Source organism: Nelumbo lutea, chromosome 1, assembly GCF_056320005.1.
Source record: "Nelumbo lutea isolate HS-2025 chromosome 1, American lotus-T2T, whole genome shotgun sequence".
In the NCBI taxonomy this organism is placed as follows: Eukaryota; Viridiplantae; Streptophyta; class Magnoliopsida; order Proteales; family Nelumbonaceae; genus Nelumbo; species Nelumbo lutea.
Window position 1 is genome coordinate 61,660,627 of NC_142684.1, and position 18,599 is coordinate 61,679,225.

Here is an 18,599-nt window from a genome sequence, read left to right on the forward strand (position 1 = left end):
ACTTCCCATTTACCATCACTACGTTGGCTAGCCAATTCAAGTACTTTACCTCCTGGATGAAGCCGGCGTTGAGCAGCTTCTGGACTTCCTCGTTGATTATCTACCACCGTTCTGCAGTGAAGCTCCTCTTCTTCTACTTGATTGGTCGGTAGTGTAGGTCGGCATTGAGGCAGTGAGTGATGACCTCGGAGTCAATTCTCAGCATATCCATCGCCAACCATGCAAACACATCAGCATGGTCCCTTAGCAGCTGCATGAGTTCCTCCCAAAGATGATTGTCTAGGAGAGATCTAACCTGGACCGTCTTCTCGAGGTCTTCCTTAGAGAGCGACACCTGGATGAGTTCTTCGACAAGTTGGTCGCGCTGTGTCCTCAATTCATCACGCATATCTATGCTTTCCGTTGTAAGCGTCTCTGTGATTTGCTGCTTTCCCCGACAGGACGTCAGGTAACATTGTCGTACTGCCCTCTAGTCTCCACGGGCCACGCTGAACTTCGTAGTTTGCTATCTCGGTCGTGATCACTAGGGCATCATCATGCGGGGTTTGGACTCCCTTGTCTTTTCTTTTGTTCCATGTTGTCAATTTCTAGTAGGTGTGCATATCTCTTTTGGCCTGAGCTGTTCTTCCCCCGGAAGTCGTTCCTCTTGAGATCACTACTATGACTCCAGTTGGGGGAGCTCGGCTTGGGGGCCTGGGGCACTTCTCTACCTTAGGGGGTTGTCCTTTTTATGTTGATGAAGCCCGCAAGGTAGCCACGCTCGATCAAGTCCTCAAGGTGGTGCTTCAAGTCGAGATAGTTGTCAGTCTCGTGGTCATGATCCCAATGAAAATCACAGTACTCGTCGTGATTTCTCTTGTTGCCTTAGGTTTTCATCTTTTTAAGCCAATGGACGTATTTGCTGTCACGGACCTGCATCAAGATTTCAAACCACGGTGTAGTCAGTGGTGTGAAGTTTCTGAAGGTTGGAGGCGGTGTCCTCGGCCTTCGCTCTGGCCAGCGGTCCTGTCGCTTGCTTTCTCGGTCCACCTTTTATGTCTTCTGCTCCTCGATATCTCTTCTCTTTTTGTCGGGTTGTTCCTCATCGTCCCTTAACTGTGCTTGCGCTTCCTCCACATTGATGCACTTCTAGTCATGGCTCATTAGCGCGACTATGGTCTGAGGAGGGTTCTTCAAAATGGAAAAATTAAATGGGGATGGGCACAGACCCTGTTGAATGGCTGTGACGGCTACCGATTGGTTCAAGTGTCGGACCTGTAGTGCCTCAGTGCTGAACCTCGCCAAGTAGTCTCTGAGGGACTCCCCTTTCCTCTACCGCACTTGCATGAGGCTTTCCAAAGTCTTCCAATGTTTTTGGCTCATTGTGAATTGCGCCAAAAACTGGCTCTCTAGCTACTCCCATGTTGCTATGGAGCACGGGGAAGGGACGAGTACCATGTCAGGGTCGGACCTTTAAGGATTGCCACAAATGCCTTGCACATTAGGCCTTCAGACGAATTGTGTAACATCATCTAGGCTTTGAAGACTTCTACATGGTCGCCAGGACACGTATTCCTCTCGTACTTCTCAAACTGTGGTGCCCACTATCCTACAAGGGGGAGCTCATCCATGATTTCTTGGATGAAGGGCGGCTCCTTGGTGAGCTAACCGTTTTGTTGTAAGGGCTGGACTATGGGAGATGCCACGCTTCTCTGGGCCTGGCTGCACTCCAACTTGGTTAGGCATTGTCGGAGTTCTCAAATCTCTACATCCCTTTCGTCCGGAGTCGTGGGATGTGTTGTATGGTCCTTGACCGAACTGGACTCGACAATGAAGACCGGCTGGTGCAACGTTCATTTGTCAAGCCTTTCTTTTATTGGAACCTGAGTAGATTGGTATTTTTGTTGCGGTTGTCACGCTCACGGGACTGGGTAGATGAGCTCGATCTTCTTGAAATGTCCCATTTTTCTTGCTCAGGCCATGCCCCATCCTTGTCTGACCGGCACATTTTGGGGTCCTCAGGGCGAGGATTAGCCTTGGTACATGTCGGGGCAGGAGGGGGGACGGTCTGAGCGTGCGGCACCGTAGGCCCCAACAATTGCATCATCGCCAAGATTTGGTTGACATTTTCTTGCATTGCTTGGAACTGGATGGGGTCGACCGCGGCTTGCTAAGGTTGCTGGGTTTCATGGTGCAGAGGGCTGCGATGAGACCAGGATCCTCGAGAGGGGGATTGGCATGTCGATCTTTTAGAGTTGTTTTTTGGCATCTTGACCGGTTCTTGATTGCACGGTAAAGAAAGGTTTTAGGAAAGGCTTTTTGTGCGTTTCCCACAGATGGTACCAATCTGATGTTGCTCGATCCTATGTAGTGCAAGAACCAAGGTCACAGTTAGATAGTCTTTGCCAGTTGGCGGAGTCGAGATGGAAGGACGAAGTCATGCAATGAGATCTGAAACCAAGAAGGAAGTTAGAGGTCCGAGGAATTATCCCCGAGTAGGCATTCCGACGCTCAAGTCAGTAGAAAGCAGTAAGTGGTCAGGCCGAGCAACGAGAGAGTAGTGTTGGTCTAAACAAAGTAACGGTATGTGATGTAACCGTTTCTGGCCACGTACCAATGTTTTGTGATGTAAAATTTTTTTGGCTAAGTACCTCGTTATTGGACCCGGTGGTGACGTGCCTTGGTGATGAGCTACTTGGTGGCGAACTGCCTGGTCGAGAACTGCCTGGGGGCGAATTGCCTGGTGGAACTGCCTGGTGGCGAGCTCCCTGGTGGCGAGCTCCCTGGTGGCGAACTACTTGGTGGCGAACTGCCTGATGGAGAGCTACTTGGTGGCCAACTCCCTACTAGGCGGCTTGTGACTTAGAGAATGGTGGAGCTCCCTGGTACAGCGCAACCTAACTACCCTCTGTAGGCAGTGGGAGCCGAGGGACTTGTGAGAACTCCATCTTTTCTTCCTCTTTGTAGGTGGCGGGAGCTGAGGGACCTGCGGGAACTCCATCTTTTCCTCCTTTTTGTAGGCGGCGGGAGCTAAGGGACCTACGAGAACTCCATCTTTTCCTCCTCTTTGTAGGCGGCGGGAGCTGAGGAGCCTGCGAGAACTCCATCTTTTCCCCTCTTTGTAAGCGGCGAGAGCTGAGGGGCCTACGAGAACTGAATTAGAGGACCCGGGGGTATTTTCCTGACAGGGGCTCTCCGACGCTTAAGTTAGCACTCTGATTGTAGAGAGCTTTGAAGATGATATTGGAGAAACGAGAGAGCTAGAGAGCAGGGATTAGCTCCATTTTTTCCCCTCCTCCTCCCCTTTGGGGAGTGAGGTCTTTATATACCGGAGTCCTCGCGGGTTAGGTGGGTGAAAAGCCTCCAAACGGTAAGACTCGTCACATCCCGTCATAACCGGGGTACAGTGGTGAACTCCTCGAGGTCGTCAGGCTGACGCTTGTATCAGGTGGCCAGGTCGGCGCCTGGACCAGGTTGTCAGGGCGGCGCCTACGTCTGTCGGCGGGTCGGTGTCTGGGCCAGGTTGTCAGGTTGGCGCCTATGTCAGTCGGTGGGTCAGTGTCTGGGCCAGGTCGTCAGGTTAGCGCCCGTGTCAGTCGGCGGGTCGATGTCTAGGCTAGGCCATCAAGTAGGAGATCTTCTTGCGATACGTCAAACTACTCCTGTACCAAGCTACCCTACAAGTGGCGAGCTGCCTAGTGGTGAGTTGCCTATGCAATGCCGAGTTGTCTAAGTTGCCATGCTATGAGGGTGAGCTACCTATTGCGAGCTGCCTGTGGCAAGCTGCTTATGGTGAGCTGCTTGTGGCAAGCTGCTTATGGCGAGCTGCCTATGGGGAGCTGCCCGTGGCGAGCTACCTATGGTGAGCTGCCCGTGGCAAGTTGCCTATGGCGAGCTGCTTATGGCGAGCTGCCTATGGCGAGCTGCCTATGGCAAGCTGCTTATGGCAAGCTGCCTGTGGCGAGCTACCTATGGCGAGTTGCCTATTGCTAGCTGCCTGTGGCGAGCTGTCAAGAGGCCACACTTAATTGGCATGAGGTGCCATGTGTCACAATTCCACTGGAGGGCCAAATCTGCCCTCATCAGTATGAGAGTTAAGAGATGGATCCCCTACCTTGAGTGGGAAGTACCTTTTTATAGTTGAAGATCCATGTCCTAGTCGGATAGAGGCTTCTGGGGTTGTCAGGACAAGGCTAACCGCCAAGGTCTTCGGTATAAGACCTAATCCCCAGCGAAGTTGTCCCCATCTGTATGATGATCTCCTATCTTGGTCATGCTTATCCCCATGACGTGGTGTCGACATGGGTGAAGAGATAAGGTAGGCGGCAGAGGTGACACGGTGTTGACGTGGCTGAGGAGATAAGGCGGGTTGCGGATACGACGTGGCGTTGTCGTTGCCGAGGAGATAGGGTAGCCAATTAGGCACCACGTGGTGTCCGAAGCCAGCTTAACCATAACCCGAACAATGATCAACCTAAAAACGATCGAGGCTTAGTTTAGACATTCCAATCGGCCACTTCCTAACTACCAAAGTAGATACAGTTAGCAAAAAGGGATCACAACACTCTCCCTGTTTTGGTATGCTCAAGTTTAAAAACAACAAATTGAAAATCTGAGAATGAAAAATGCAATGAACTATGCAAAATACAACACTATGCCTACCTCTTGAACTGAGAATAACACAAAGAAAGCGGATGTAGTAAAAAAACCTATTTTCATATATGATCATTCAAAAAAAAAATCTGAGTTCTATGAATTACATGATTTTAGTTTCTATCCACGATATTGTAATATATAGCTTTCCATAAAAACACATTTCTTCTAGGGAAATTGTCTAAAACTCACCATGATTTTTCAATATTTCTCTTAAACTCACCACAACTTTTCAAAATATTTAAAATTCACCATGTCAGTAAGTTTTTATTTTCCAAAACTCACCTTTCATTAGTGCACAATTAATGCTTCTTAACAGAGGTGTCCATGTAAGCATAAATAACAATTTTCATGACCAAATTACCCTTGAATGGTGAGTTAGAGGAAAAATGGTCTTTTTCAATTTTCAATTTTCTTGTTTTTTTGCATTGTTAGTATTTTGTTATAATTTCCAATGTTTTTTATAATTACTTTTTCTTTTACATTTTTCCATTTTCTATAATCTATAAATTTTCTTGTATTTTTTGTTATTTATTTGCATTTTTTGTGTTTTTTCTACAATTTTTATTTTTTGATTTTATTTTTCAATTTCTATAGTTTCTATAATTTGAAAATATATATTTTTATTTTATTTGAAATTTATATATATATTTTTGTAATTTCTATGTTTTTATGTATTTTATATTTGAAAAATATTTTTTGACCTTTTTTCTTTTTTCATGTCTAAATATCAAAATGGTAATATATATATTTTGAAAACAAATGGTAATATATTAACACCCTTTAATTTATTTTGTATGTATTTTATATTTTTCTATGAATGTTAAAATGGTAATATATTAATAATTGTTAGTATATTTAACGTGAGATTAGTGACATGGTGAGCTTTATACATTTTGAAAATTTGTGGTGAGTTTAAGAGAAATACTAAAAACTCATAGTGGGTTTTAGATAAATTTCCTTTCTTCTATATTTATGTGTGAAGTGGAATGGAAGGACATGGAGAATGATGATTGGGCAGTTTAGGAGTGGTGGGAAGGTGAGAGAATAGAGAGAGTCAAAGAGAGAGAATGCAGGTTGAGGTAATGGAGCAAGAGGCAAGGTGATGTAAACTTATTAGCAAGCCTCTAAACAATGGCCTTCATTAACAAACCAATTTTGGATACAAACTTTACTCTCATATTGGATACAAGCTGTTTTTTTACAATACAAAAATGTATTTCTGTCAAATGATTGCAAAATTGAAAGGGCATATATGATAATATGTATGGAATCATTATTTCTATACTATTGTCTTGGAGAAAACAAAAACACATTTGAGTTTTTTGACATGCCATAATTCAGGAAAAAAGGAGAAAAATACCCATAAAATTTAAATAATAAAAATATTAAGTAAAAAGAAAACAAATGAATTAAATTAATTAATACTATCATATACATCGGATGGTCACGGATGAGTTTGATTTCCAATCAACAATTTTTTTTCGACAAGTCCAATCAACTATTTATATTTTTCTTCCATTTGTCCATCTCTCTCTCTCTGCTTCTCTCCCCTTTTTCTTCCTTGTTTTGCTGCACTAATGTGAGATGTGTATTCATCGGTCCCACACGTTATTCCAATCCTACTGCTGTTGGGTCAGTGATTTAGTGAGTTGGCAGTATGGATCGTATACACCAAAATATTACTTGTATCAAATACATGTATATGTGTATATAAACGCGTATAAGATTAAAAAATGTGATTTACAAAAAAAAGAAAACATGAAATAAATATTTGTAAACTCAGAAACTCTATTCCATTTCTCCCCATAAGAAAAAGTATATTCAATTTCTATTTCCATTTTCTCTTAACTTTTTGATCTTTCTTCCGCTTCTTTCTTCTCTCTCCTCCTCTTTCTCTACTTTTACAAATCAATTCAAACCCTTCCACCCCCACAAAAAGCTTCCATTTCTGTCTCTCATTTTATTTTATTTTATTTTATTTTTCACACACCCATCTCATTCTCCCCTTTTGTTGCCTTCTCCCTATCTCTCCCGTACCTTCTCCGCCTCTGCATCTCTGTCCCTCTGTGTAAACATGAGCAGCGGCGGTTCTAGGGTTTCAATCCCCAACAGTGTGCGCAAGACAATCCAGAACATCAAAGAGATCGCCGGGAACCACAGCGACGAGGAGATATATGCAATGCTCAAGGAGTGCTCCATGGATCCTAATGAAACCGCACAGAAGCTCTTGCTTCAAGGTAACCAATTCCTATACGCTGTTCCTAGCAGCGGGCTCGTCTGGTTCTCTGCTGGGTTCTTTGTGCTTTGTCTTGATTTCACATGTCCGAGCTGCGATCCGTGTTTTCTCCTCTGGGGGGGCGGGCGGGGTGGGGGATTGATTTGGTGTTGGTGTTTGTCGCTCTTCCGGAGATGCACGACCTTTGGGCCATGAAATTGAGTTCGGTTCTTAATGGGCTTCGATTTGTTGTCGTCAATATTGATGTGGTTTTGCGAGGGTGAGTTAGTAGTTCATGTCGGTTCTTTTGGTTACGTCTAAGGAGAAGCTGGTGTTTTGGCCACTTGAGCTTTGTCTGGTTCCGGGACTTACAGCTTTTAATGTAAATCTCTTTCCTAGTCCGTGTCTTCAAGGGGTAGGGGGGAGGTGGCGCTAGGTCTGAAAAGGAAGTTGGTATGTCAATATTCCTCAGTCATCATTGATATCCAGATTGATAGTCACTCTGTTTTTGGATTTTTAGGTTTTCTTTGTAATTTGTCCTTTTCTTTTAATTGTTCTTTCTGGTTGAACCAACTAAGTTGTACGGGACATCGCAATTTTGCTCCTTTCATATCATTTACCTTTGTCAATGCTAAAACCACACAACAGAACATTGACTACAGATGCCAAGTGATCGATAGATAAGACTCGTAGTGGATCCGATTAAATGCAGTTCGTAGTGTGGTTTTAGTTGATACAGTGATTGTGGCATCAATTAGCTATTTTTTAGTGATTCTGGGTTGTTATTGTCTTTCAATATTTGTGGAGTTGACTTCCAAAAGTTGATGGACTGGTTGAACCACTTGATGCAATGGTTGCTCAAAGTTGCAAATTAGTCATGATTGTCTCTTCTGTCTTTCAAGATTGTGGTTTTCTGCAATAGCATTATAGTCGAGCTTGGTTCCTTCCACTTTATGGAGCATCTGAAGAAAGATTAAGCAACAGTTGTTAAAATATCTTAAGAGTTATCATCAGTTATTAGATGAATCAACCTACTTATATCAATCACTTCTTTGTCGCTTATGATGGTTTGTAGAAGAAATCATTTAGGATGTCTCAGACTGTTAGGTGGTAGTAACGAATGATCTTCTATATGTTGCTGGTTTTGAAAACAGGTTTTCTTTGTACATAATAGGTAACTGTAACGGTTATTAATTAGTTAAGCAGCTGATACTAAGTTATTTTTACTTATAAGTAATGCTCGGAGCATAGCTACAGCTACTATCAAGGATCTGTCTATGCTAAACGCATTAGTTATATAACTTGCTTCAATATTGCTCTTTTTTGATAAGAGATTTATTGTTAAATAATCAACTAGAGTACAAGGCTTACCTATCCCAAATAATAAGGAAAAAACTGGAAGAAAGACCTATCCCCTTTGCTTCTCACCCAGAGTAATAATTGGATCAAACCCATACAAAATTTGATTACCCTGGGGAATATGATTCCCAATTACTTCTATTACATTTTTTGTATGAGTCAGTAGTTATATTTTAAATGCAATTTCTTTTTTCTTTTCTAGGTATGGTGTTTGCTTACATTTTATCTCTTGGTGTTCCTCATCTTATCATGAATCAGAAACTCAATAGTTTCAGGAGAATTGCTTGTTATTTCTATCATGGTAACTGACTTTTTTTGTTCCACAAGGTGATCATTAGCATTTGTTTTCTATGGCAGATACATTTCATGAAGTCAGAAGGAAACGTGACAAGAGAAAAGAGGTAAGGCTTTTCATTTGGTTGTTATTAGACCCATATAATGGTTAGCCTTGTTGCCGTTTCAAGCGTAAATTATCACAGGAAGATTGTTATCAGCTTCAAAATGTTGCCATACAAAATACCTTTCTTCTGATGCTGTCTTGGTTGGTCTTCATGATGTATACTTTGCTTGTCATGTGTGGTGTGAAAATTCTTTCTTTCTTTCTTTTTTTTTTCGTGACATATGATTGTTTTGAAACTTTAAATATTGTCTTGGTTAAGAAAACAGAATAATGGAAATCTGATTAGTTTTGAGAGTTCCATTTGGTGAATGGCAGTTCCAATTTACTGCTTGATCAGGGATATTGAGTCTTAATGGTGTTTATACTTCTATCCAGTCCTAGCTATTGATGATAAAGAAGATATTTGCAGTTTTTCTTGTTTTTTCCCAGGCTTAAATGTCATGTTGTACTTGCAGCAGACTGTAGTATGATTCAATGTTATCAGTGCGGTGAAGTGACGGTTAGCTGTTTGGCTCCTCTAGTTGATGCAATGACTAGTTTGTGCCTATGTGCTGACTTGCCAATAAAAAAATATGCTCTAAATTTAAGATATTAATGCTATCTCATAAATAAATCAACACAAATGACAAATGTTCTATAAAAGAATGATATTGAACATTTAATTTACAGTCCTTGTTTTGCAATCATTAAGCATTTAAGCTGGATAGGCTAGAATGGCTAGTTTGTTTGTGTTTTGCAAAGAAAGATTGTAACCTTTGACCATCCAATGTAGCCCTTGTTGTGTCTATTCCATACCAGCACATCACTGATTGGAAGAAAACTTAGAATAACCTCTTATCCACTTTCATCTTTTATTTAATGACTTTTTTTCTATTTTATATACTATGATACCATTGGCCAACCATCTTTTATCAGCCACCTCTTACAAGTTGAGAGCTAGGGGCAGACCAAAAAGGACATCAGTTGAAGTAGTGAGAAATTATTAAAGGGCTCATAATTTAACAATTGATATGAAAATGAATAGAACTGAATGGTGGAACAGGATCCATGTACTTAGCATGATGATGATGGTGATACTGATGAAGATGATCAGCAACCATTTTTCATCACAAACATTTAAAGTAGCTGCACATGTATAAAAATAAAAGCATTACTATATTATTTTAAATAATTAGAAATGACAAATAAAGCTTTAAATAACTTCGTTGTGTATTAGTTGACCTAGCCGATGCCTAATTATCCCATGTGACTGTCATGAGGATCAACTGACTAGTTAGTGATACAGTTGGTTTGGCCCTCTACTGACGAGTCAGTTGATTGGTTGATGCTTTATTTATTTATAAGTGAAAGCCATTTTATTACTGAAAATAGGAGAGGTTCCATCAAAAGTAGTACAGGAGTACAGCTTGTCAGAACATATATACCAGGAACCACTTCTCAGACCCCCCTCCCAATACCTCAAAAAGAAGGATAAAAATAAGACTGCTCCATTGATTTCTGAAGTGATCCTGGGTGATACCATTACCATCAAACTGTTTCAGAGCTCCATCCCATTGAGCTAGAGCCATGTCAGTTTTCCTAATTACTTCACCCACTGTTGATTCATTAGACTTGAATATCATCTATCAAAAAATAAAAAATTCATTAGACTTGGATATCCTGCTATTTATTTCTTTTCAAAGCTTCATCATAAAACAAAAGAGATCAAGCTCCATAATATCTTCTCTCTTATGCTAAAACTTACTACTTTCCACGAGGTCACCAAGCTTGGAAGGTTTTCTGTGGGTATCCATCGTTGACTGAAAAGTTTGAGGAAATATGGTCGTAATTACATTGGATCAATTAACATTTGACTGGTTCCTCCTTAACACCAAACAAATTACACCTGTTATCAATTGCCATCCCTTTGCCGATGATGATCAATGGTCAGAATCTTATACTGGATTGTTGTCCACATGAAGAAGGAAAAGTTTAAATTGGGACCAAGCATTGTATCTCTTCAAAGCCTTGGGGTGTGTCTAGAAGCATGGTGTAGTTGAAACATCTCAGATGCAAGAATGAAGCTTGATTCTCATTAGGCATGGTTAGGCGTAAGAGATACAGATGCCTTTTTCATGTCTCAGGTCACAGTTATGAACATTTTGAACACGTTGCATGGCAATGAGAAAATATGGAAATTCAAATGGAAAATTGGAAGGAATTTTTGATTAGCATTGGTGAACCCCATTTTGCAAACAAAGACTATCAACACCAAAGAGATTATTATATTCTATGGTTGGGATTGTAGAGAACACTGATGTGGGCCCCACAGCTGTGGTCCCCACTGTGTTCGTAGGACAATATGTGTAATTATTTGTTTTAGTCATGGTAGTGTCAGTTGGTGGTCAGTTTGTTATTTGCTTTATTTGTCATGTAAGCACTAAGGGCAGATCTGTCCTTTTCTCTATGTACTGAACATAACCTATAAATACTAAGAGAGTGGCGGTGGCAGATTAGTTAGAATTTGTCCCTCCTTTCAAACCCTTGTGTTCTCTAGTTCTTCTCCTCTCCTTTCTTCCTTTTACTTTTCTTAATTTGAAATCTATTAGGGTTCAAGGCTGATCGCAGTCTTGATCGTCTACTTGGTATCAGAGCCTATCTAGGGTTTCTCATGTGTGTTTAGTCCAGCCGACCACATGAGAACCATCTAGGGCTGGAAGCTTATGAAGAAGTACTCGTTGGCTGATTCTTGGAGATTACTAGAAGAGTTTAGTAGCTGTTGAAGATTTGCCATGGCTTGCAGAGTGTTGGTAATCAGGAAGAATCAGAGAAGGCTAGGGTTCAGGCAACCCTAGAAGGTAGCGAACAACATTCTTTGGGTAAGTTTTATTTATTTTCAGAGACTGCTATCAGTCGAGATAGGTTGGACCTATCTAGAAGGAGTGGCCGAACTGCTTTAGGGTTTTCTCTCTATTCTAGGGTTTGACATTAACCTTGCGGCAAACCAAACTGTTGGGTTGAACCCTTTTTATCTTCTTGGAAAGTGCTTGTTTTAGGGTTTTCTCTCAAAGGTGATCAGTTTTAGGGTTTCACATTGACCCTACGACAAGTCCTAATTGTATGGACTGTTTGGAAAGTGCGGTTGGGCACTTATTTTAGACCTACGATTAAAACCCTAATTCTGCTCCAGCATCTCAGATTGCTCTCTAAGCTGGTTTTAGACCTATTTTTTGGCTTCGAGCTCTTTTAGGGGGTAAAAAACTTGTACGGACTACTTGGTACTGTGATTGCCGATTGGTTTCAGATCAGATTTATACTGGTTTCATGCATATACTATGATTGCCGCTTGGTTTCAGATCAGACTTGCACTAGTTTATGCATATACCGTGATTACAGATTGGTTTCAGACTGGACCTGCATTGATTCCATACTGATTTTTGATTGTGGTCGACTGTCCAAGTGCTGTTTTCTGGTGTAGTGACTCTAACAGTTCATAATTGCTGATTCTTGGCCAAAGATGGAGTTTAAAAATCAGAGAGAAGGTAGTTTTGGGAACAACAGTCATGGTAGTATATCTGAAACTGGGTTTTAGAGTACAACCGTGAGATTTGACGGGTTAAACTACTTGGAATGGGCCCAATCAGCCATGATGACTATTGGGGGAAGGGGAAAACTGGGTTACCTCTTGGGAGATGTGAAAGAACCTTCTAAGGAGAACCCAATGTATACCAAGTGGGTTCAAGAGAATTACATGGTTATGGCATGGATGTGTAATACTATGCAACCACATATCAACAGGAATTACTTGTGGGGAAAGATAGCCAAGGAGATATGGGATGTTGTGAAAGAAACCTATTCCCAACCCCTTAATGTTGCCAGAGCGTATGAACTGAAGTGTGAAGTGAATAGTCTTAAACAAGGAGAGAAACCAGTTTTTGTCTACTTCTCTACCTTGAAATCCCTGTGGCATGAAATTGATCATCTAGAGACCCTTGAGTGGGAGAGTCCCAAAGATGCACAGACTTACAGAAAGCAAGTTGAGACAAATAGGGTGTTTGAATTTCTGGCTGGCCTGAGTTCAGAATATGACATTGTGAGGTAACAGATATTGACCAAAGATAGGGTGACTCTCTCTCAAGCATACTTCTTGGTGCATAGTGAAGAAACTAGGAGGAAAGTCATGATGCAACCTCAGCCCCTTTCCCCAGCCCTGGTAGCTGTTAAACCTAAGTCAGGGGGTGATCCAGAAAGGGACAGGAAGAAGGAAGATAAACGAGACTTGGTATGTGAACATTGCAAGAAACCCAAGCACGCAAAAGATACTTGTTGGTAGTTATATCCTCATTTGGTCCCAACAAAACTAAGAAATAAGAAGGGTAATGCTCATGTGGTGGTGAACACCGATTCAACATCCTCATTAGGCACAAAAGGCACACCCCTAGAGACCTTAGTCGTGGTTCGGGTTGCCCTAATACAGTTAGAAAAGGAAATTGGGAGTTTAGTTCAGCCATCTCAGTCACCATTAGCCCCTGCCACATTTGCATTTGCACATTCCGGTACTCGAGCCTTAGCTTACCATGCTTCAGTTCCAGGTAATACTGAACACTATTGGGTAATAGATTCAGGTGCATCCGACATATGATTAGCTTGCCATCATTGTTCACTACTTATTACATGTCCTCCAGTAGAGATAGAGTATCCATTGCTGATGGCTCTCTTGTTCCCATTCCGGGCAAGGGTGACATCAAGTTATCGGATACTATCTCTTTATCTTCTGTTTTGCATGTTCCTAAGCTTGATACTAACTTGCTTTCAGTCAGTAGTATTACCAAACATATGAACTGTTCAGTAACCTTTTTCCCTGACCGATGTGTTTTTCAGGGCTTGGAGACGAGGAAGGTGATTGGGACTGGTCGTGAGACGAATGGGATCTATCTGCTCGGAGAGAGTCTTTGTTGGGAAGAGCCAGTGGATAAGAAGTCATTTGTTTCTTAGTTTGTGAGTTCGATTATGCTTTGGCATAATCGGTTAGGTCATTTATCTTTCTGGTCCTTGAAGAGTCTGTTTCCTGCTTTGTTCGAGTCTGTTGAATTGTCAAAGTTGAGATGTGAGAGTTGTGAGTTTGCCAAACATTGTAGAACATCTTATTCTTTGAGTAATAAAAAGGAGTAATTATTCTTTTGATATTGTGCATACTGATGTTTGGGGGCCATATCACATCCTTTTTATGGGTGGGTACAGATATTTTCTGTTGTTTGTTGATGACCATACCCGGTTTTCTTGGGTCTATCTTATGCGTTCTTGAGATGAGGTTCCTGCTCTGACCCAAAACTTACATAAGATGATTCTAACTTAGTTTGGGGCCTAAATCAAAGTTCTTAGATCTAATAATGCAAAGGAATACTTTGCTAAGCCATTGACCTCTTATCTCCTTAGCCATGGAGTTATTCACCAGAGCACTTGCCCTCATACACCACAACAGAACGGGGTTGCCGAAAGGAAGAATAGGCACATCTTGGAGGTGGCTAGAAGCATTATGTTTACCTCCAATGTACCTATTCGCTTCTGGGGTGATGCCATCTTCACGGCAGTATATCTCATTAATCGGGTTCCTTCCTAGGTTCTTGATATGAAAACCCCTTTTTCCCTTCTATACCCAGACGAGGAGTTGTTTACCGTTCCCCTTAAAATCTTTGGTTGTACTTGTTTCGTTCAGCTTCTCAGGCCCCATCATTCCAAGTTTGAACCTAAGGCATCCTAATGCATTTTCCTCGGTTATGCACAAACTCAAAAGGGTTATTGCTGCTATGATCCTGTTTCAGGGAAGAAGTTTGTCTCCATGGATGTCACATTCTTTGAGGAGACACCCTATTATCCTAGGGTTTCTCCTCAGGGGGAGAGCAGTGAGAGTGGGATTTTGAGTCTCTTTTCTCAAGGGGAGCGCAATGGGAGTGGGGCTGTTACTTTACCTATTCCATTGGGTGATGAAGGCTATAGTGGTGAGGGTGGTCAGAGGGATCAGGAGTTGAGAGTCTATCACAGGCGATGCAAGCAGGTTGATCCCAGCCATCGGCAGTCCAGGCCAGTTCCAGTTCCTTTTACGGCTCCAGATCCAGGTATTACAGTCCCAGAGCCCACTGAGACACCTTCCACTGTTGCCACTTCCCCTCTTGCGGATGACCTTGATCTCCCTATTGCTGTTCGTAAAGGGAAACGACATTGCACCACATCTACAACTCACTGCATCTCACAATTTTTATCCTATGATCGCCTATCTCCCTCTTATTGGTCCTATCTCACTTCCATTGCCAATGTCCCTATTCCAAGAACAATGCAAGAAGCCTTATCAGTTCTAGAGTGGAAAGATGCAATGCAAGTCGAAATGGATGCACTGTTGAAAAATAATATTTGGGCATTAGTTGACCTACCCAAAGGAAAGAAACCGGTTGGATGTAGATGGGTATTTACTGTGAAGCATAATGCTGGTGGCTCCATTGAAAGGTACAAAGCCTGACTGGTTGCAAAGGGGTTCACCCAGACTTATGGCATAGACTACTTGGAGACCTTTGCCCCAGTAGCCAAGATGACCACCATTCGAGTTCAGTTGTCCCTTGCAGCAAGTCATTTTTGGCCCTTGTTCCAGATGGATGTTAAAATGCTTTTTTGAATGGTGACTTACAGGAAGAGGTCTACATGCAGTTGCCTCTTGGATTCTATGATATAGAGATAGGTAAGAAGGTTTTCCGACTGAACAAGGCATTGCATGGTTTGAAGCAGTCACCTAGAACCTGGTTTGATGGATTCAGATTAGCCTTTGGAAAATTCGGTTATGTACAGGCCCAGTCAGATCATACACTGTTCATTAAGAGGGTGGACTCCTCTCTGACCCTACTTGCTGTATATGTGGATGATATTGTAGTGACAGGAAATAATAGTAGTGAGATTGAGTCCCTCAAACAGCTCTTTCATTAAGAGTTTGAGGTGAAAGATCTTGGTACACTACGGTATTTTTTGGGTATTGAGGTTGCTAGATCTAAACAGGGGATCTTTATCTCTAAGAGAAAATATGTTCTAGATTTGTTGGCGGAAACTGGAAAGTTAGGTGCTAAGCCTGCTGATACACCCATTGAACAGAATCACAAGATTAGTGCAGAGGGCGGGGAGCTTCTTGAAGACAAAGTTATGTTCCAATGGTTGGTTGGAAAGCTCCTATATCTCTGCCTCACTCGGCCAGATATCAGTTATGTAGTTAGTGTGGTCAAACAATATATGCATTCCCCTAGAACTACTCATCTTCTTGCGGCAGAGAGAGTATTAACATACTTGAAGAGATGCCCGGGTAGAGGTATACTGTTCAAGAACAGTAATCACATGAAGGTGGAGGTCTATACAGATGCCGATTGGGCTGGGAGTGCTGATGACAGGAGGTCTACCTCTGGATATTGTGCCCTTATGGGAGGTAACCTTGTCTCTTGGAGGAGTAAGAAGCAGAGTGTTGTTTTCCGCTCCAGTGCTGAAGCAGAATATAGGTCAATGGCTAATGGAGTGACTGAAATTCTATGGCTGAGATCACTACTTGAAGAGTTGGGTATTGATTATGAGAAGCCCTTGATGCTGTATTGTGATAATCAGGCGGCTATTAATATAGCCCACAATCCAGTGAAGCATGACAGAACTAAACATATTGAAGTTGATCGACATTTTGTGCGAGAGAGGGTCTCATCACAATAAGTGCGTCTCCCGTATATCACATCCAACATGCAGCTTGCGGATATCCTCACCAAGGCTGTACTAAGGAAGAAGTTAGAGGCAGACCTATCCAAGTTAGGAATGATAAATATCTACTCCCAACTTGAGGGGGACTGTAAAGAACACTGATGTGGGCCCCATAGTTGTGGTCTCTACTGTGTTCGTAGGACATTGTGTAATTATTTGTTTCAATCATGGTAGTGTTAGTTGGTGGTCAGTTTGTTATTTTAGTTGTTATTTGCTTTATTTGTCATGTAAGTACTAAGGGCAGATCTGTCATTTTCTCTATGTACTGAACATAACCTATAAATACTAAGAGAGTGGTGGTGGCAGATCAATTAGAATTTGTCCCTCCTTTCAAACCCTTGTGTTCTCTAGTTCTTCTCCTCTCCTTTTTTCCTTCCTCTTACTTTTCTTAATCTGAAATCTATTAGGGTTCAAGGCTGATTGCAATCTTGATCGTCTACTGGGATGTTGGTGTATCCTGGTGGGCTACTTTGAACTCTTTGTGGGAAGCTATACATAGCATTCTTCCCCATTTCCTACGCTTGATCAGGTGTGATGTGTGTATTGGAGTTAAGGTTTTGTTTTGGGAGGATGTTTGGAACTTTGGATTGGTAACTCTATCCTCAAGGATCTTTCAAGTAGAATTTGGGTTTTGGGAGATTTTTGAGAGACTTTGAACTCGACCAGGTTGCTTTTCTCCTTAAACTTCTTGATCTTGTTTGCTTGGACCCTTCTGAACCCGATGCTCGCATTTGGACCCCTAACTCGTTGGGCTTGTTTTAATGTGCTTTTTTCTCTACTTTGTGCTTGGCCCCTAACCCTCAACCTTTTTATTGTAAGGAAATTTGGTCCAGACTTGTTTCTCCTAAAGTGGATCTCATTGTTGGGAGGTGTCTCTTGGAAAACTAATTACTCTGGACAATTTGCAAAAAAGAAGACCTTGTCTTAGTATTTCCCCAAACTGGTGTATCATCTGCAAAGCAAATGGAGAAAGTTGCTACCACTTACTAATCTCTTGTCCTTTTGTTGTAGGTCTTTGGGAGAAGTCTTTTTGTCTTTTTGGTTGCAGGTGGACAGTGCCATTGCAGATTAGCAATCTATTTGACCCTACAACCTTCAGGTGGCCAAAGGGAAGAGGTAGAGTCTTATGGAGGTGTGCTAGGGATGCTTTAGTTTGGACTGTGTGGGAGGAAAGAAACGCCAGAATTTCTCGTGTCCTAGCGCTCAAGGTGACTCCACTAGAGCTGAACTATTTGCTGTTCTGTGTGGGGCACATTTACCGAAAAAGCTAAGGCTTAGAAGGTTGGTGGTTGAAGGGGATTCTCAAGTGGTGATAAGCTGGTTAGAGGATGAAAATAAGGCAGCCTGGACCTATTGAGAAATGGTGAAGAAGATCAAGTGGCTCTTAAGGGATACAACAGTTTGTTTCATTGGGTTCCTAGGGATGCTAATGGGATTTTGATTCGTTAGCCAGACAGGGGGTTGTCAGGGAACAATTATTTTGGGCTCAATTGTATTCACTTTCATCACTTAGGGGTAGTCATACCCCACTTGTTCATCTCTGTACACTTCTGTTTATATAATGAAATGATACCTGTTTATTATAAAAAAATGCCAGAATTTTCAACAATAAGGAGAGGAATGAGGCTTGCATATTGAGATTGTATAATTAGTAGGCTATAAATTGGGCTAAATCTTTGGACTTCTTCTCACCTTTCTCCTTTGATGACATCTAGAGGAACTAGGATTGGTGGCCAAAATCTCTGTTGTGAGAGAGAAGTCTATGGTTGAGTGGAGGCCCCCTGAAGAAGGTGTCATCAAGCTAAATTTCGATGGTAGTAGTCTAGTTAATCCAGGGTCATCTGGTATTGGGGGAATCTTCAGAAATGCACAAGGTTAGATTATTGCCTTATTTTCTGGTCCTATTGGAGTGGGGGATTCAGTTAGTGCAGAAGTCCAAAAAGTGTTACAAGGAGCAGAGATTGCTAAAGAATTGAGTTTTGACCATTTGTTAATTGAAGGTGACTCAAAATTAGTAATTGGGTTGCTGAAAGTAGGGCTGTTCATGGGTTGAATTTGGGTCGGTTTAATATTTTTTTTTCAATCGACCCGACCTGGTCGGGTTACTTAAAGAGCAAACAACCGACCTGCCCTTAAGCAAAACCGATCCAAACATGAAGGGTCGGTTTGGCATTGTTTGTGAACAACCCCTATTTTGGTGTAAAATTTCATACTCAAAAAAGGAAAACAATCCTA

At 41.8% G+C, this 18,599-nt stretch overlaps 1 protein-coding gene across 3 annotated transcripts in view; it reads left to right on the forward strand.

Annotated features, from left to right (window-relative positions):
- The first annotated feature begins 6,464 nt into the window (after positions 1-6,464).
- LOC148874838 (GBF-interacting protein 1-like) overlaps positions 6,465-18,599 on the forward strand; it is a 42,932-nt gene continuing 30,797 nt past the window's right edge. Inside the window, exons 1-2 of one of the 3 annotated variants that reach the window (XM_088963787.1) lie at positions 6,465-6,872; positions 8,567-8,610. In XM_088963787.1, the coding sequence (XP_088819913.1) occupies positions 6,710-6,872; positions 8,567-8,610 (207 nt within the window). In that variant the 5' untranslated portion in view covers positions 6,465-6,709. The remainder of the gene's footprint in view (positions 6,873-8,566; positions 8,611-18,599) is intronic. The other 2 variants (XM_088963786.1, XM_088963785.1) reach the window with 2 other exon arrangements.